The sequence below is a fragment of the Rhincodon typus genome, chromosome 23, assembly GCF_021869965.1.
Source record: "Rhincodon typus isolate 14 chromosome 23, sRhiTyp1.1, whole genome shotgun sequence".
NCBI lineage: Eukaryota > Metazoa > Chordata > Chondrichthyes > Orectolobiformes > Rhincodontidae > Rhincodon > Rhincodon typus.
Window position 1 is genome coordinate 330,925 of NC_063354.1, and position 380 is coordinate 331,304.

At 60.5% G+C, this 380-nt stretch overlaps 1 protein-coding gene across 2 annotated transcripts in view; it reads left to right on the top strand.

Annotated features, from left to right (window-relative positions):
* Positions 1 to 89: 89 nt before the first annotated feature.
* The window catches only part of utp6 (UTP6 small subunit processome component), a 51,766-nt gene continuing 51,475 nt past the window's right edge, over positions 90 to 380 (top strand). Inside the window, exon 1 of one of the 2 annotated variants that reach the window (XM_048610803.1) lies at positions 90 to 366. In XM_048610803.1, the coding sequence (XP_048466760.1) occupies positions 275 to 366 (92 nt within the window). In that variant the 5' untranslated portion in view covers positions 90 to 274. The remainder of the gene's footprint in view (positions 367 to 380) is intronic. The other variant, XM_020535029.2, reaches the window with a different exon arrangement.

A 380-nucleotide genomic window follows, 5' to 3' on the forward strand; every position in this document is an offset into this window, starting at 1 on the left:
GGGGGAAGGATAAAGCTGTGGGACACAGAGGGGGAAAAGGGTAAAATTTTGGGACACGGCGGAGGCGGGTGTACTGGGGGTTGAGAGTCGTGGGATCCTGATGGTTCTCTGATTAGTTCCAGAAGTTTCTGAACAATCCCTGTGCCTCTGGTGGGAGTGGGGGAGATTTATTTTGTGGAAACTTCCGGCAGGAAGACGGAACGGAGATTCGGGGCACAGAGTTCCTTGTGGCGGAGCCGGGTTTGGGGGGACCGGAAGTGGCGGTCACGCGGCGATGGCGGAGCGGGTTCAGTGGCGGCTCGAGGAGAGACTCCCGGAGCTGGAGCAGCTGGAGAGAGTGGGTCTGCTCACCGGCACCGAGTGCAGGTCAGGGACCGGGG